Source organism: Etheostoma cragini, chromosome 4 (genome assembly GCF_013103735.1).
Source record: "Etheostoma cragini isolate CJK2018 chromosome 4, CSU_Ecrag_1.0, whole genome shotgun sequence".
Lineage (NCBI taxonomy): Eukaryota > Metazoa > Chordata > Actinopteri > Perciformes > Percidae > Etheostoma > Etheostoma cragini.
The window spans coordinates 2,265,033-2,266,891 of NC_048410.1; the positions used below are offsets into that span (position 1 = coordinate 2,265,033).

The 1,859-nt window shown below is 43.4% G+C and overlaps 1 protein-coding gene across 1 annotated transcript in view; it reads left to right on the forward strand.

The window, feature by feature from the left end:
• LOC117943386 (dynein heavy chain 12, axonemal-like) overlaps positions 1-1,624 on the forward strand; it is a 7,500-nt gene extending 5,876 nt beyond the window's left edge. Inside the window, exon 11 of the mRNA XM_034869474.1 lies at positions 1,494-1,624. Within this exon, the coding sequence (XP_034725365.1) occupies positions 1,494-1,624 (131 nt within the window). The remainder of the gene's footprint in view (positions 1-1,493) is intronic.
• The last annotated feature ends 235 nt before the right edge of the window (positions 1,625-1,859 follow it).

The window sequence follows — 1,859 nt, forward strand, 5'->3', positions numbered from 1 at the left end:
GTCCCCTGCTGGAGCTGCTGCCCCCGCGACCCGATACCGGATAAGCGGTCGAAGATGGATGGATGGATGGATAAAGCATAAAACAATAGAAAATAAAATAAAGAAAAGTCTCCTATTTCAGATTTAATTTGGTCAGATCTTATTCAGTATTTTCATTTTCATTTTCACATCTGACAACCCAAATGTGCATTACAGTTCCATATTCCATATTTTGACTTTTTCCTTCTTGGTTTGTATTGCAGGAAATTATTAATTAATGACCTATTACTGTACTTGTTATCTCTTGATTGTTGATCTCTCTTTATGTAACATCTGCACGGTCCAGAGATTTGCATCATCTGTGGATCTCCTCGGTTCCCAGAGGATGAATCCCAGCGATCCTGGTGACTCTCTGGCTCCATCAGGACAAAATGTCCACTATGTATGCAAGAAATATGCAGATCAATAAAAAAGGGTTTTTGTTTCAGGTTGTTGTGGCCTCCTCTCGCCATCATGTTTTTGAGATAATATAATAAAAACATGATGAGAGCAGGTTAAGTGCGCCAGTTGTGAAGTTCATTTACTATATGCACGGATATTAGTGAATAATAAATAGAGGATGTTGAAGTCATGATCAAATAAAGATGACATTTTACACGCAGAGTCAACACTTAAGCTCATCAGTCTCTACAGGGGCGCCCGGGTAGCTCATCCGGTAGAGCGTGCGCCCCATAAGGGTTTGGTTCCGACCTGCGGCCCTTTGCTGCATGTCGGTCCCCCTCTCTCCCCCCTTTCATGTCTCAGGTGTCGTATCGAATAAGGGCCAAATTTGCCAAAAAGAATGATAGAATAGAAAGAAAAAGAAATAAACTGCCTCTACAGGTGTTGGATATCGATCTCTACGGCTTCAGTCAGCCATTATTTTAATTGTTGACGATGATCCGTGTCTCCCAAAAGCCCAAGATTACGTCCTCCAACGTCTTGTTGTGTCCACGGCTCAAAGACATTCAGTTTCCTGTCACAGAGGAGAGAAGACACTAGAACATATTCACATTTAAGAAGCTGGGATCAGAGAACTTTTTTACTTTTTCATGAAAAATGATTCAAATTGGTTTTCAAAATAGTCTGCGATTACCTTTTAAGATATTTTTTTTTGCATTTTAGGTCTCTCTTCGATAGGAGAGTTTTGACACGAACGGGAAACGACATGCAGCAACGGGCCGCAGGTCGGAGTTGAACCTGCAGCTGCCGTGGCGAGGACTGAGCCTCTGCACACGGGCCCGCGCTCCACCTGGTGATCTAACCTGGCGATTAACTTTAACAGGTGACAACTAATCGACTCATCATAGCAACACGTTGAAATCATTTCCACATGAATCCCACTGAAGTCCCAGATTTTATTTCCGCCCCTGCAGGAAGATTTTCAAAATAAGAGTAACAATTCAAAATAGCTTTAAAGACTGAATACAAGATTAAATGATCCAGGGTGAATGTTCTGTACATTTGACACGCAGACCTGATCCGAACTCTCTGCTGCAACAACAGATGTGGAGTCCCCACCCAGCAGGGGGTCACAGAGACCACGTTCTGGACAGAAGGCTCTAACGTCTTTGTCCCCACCACAGGAGTCCTGATCGTCTGGTAAACATGAGTAAAACCAGCTGCTGATGTTGTTGTCATAAAGCATCGTGATCTCTGGAGAGTCCAAAGATTTGAACTTCATGTGTGGGAGACGATTTCACACACGCGCGTGACTGCTGGTGATTGTTAGCATTGTACGGTTAGCATGAAGGACGTAGCATACGGTAAGCTTTGACCATCTCTCCATGGGTCAGTGAGTTGGTAGTTATGGTTACAGTGAAGGGTCTGTCTTCTCCCTC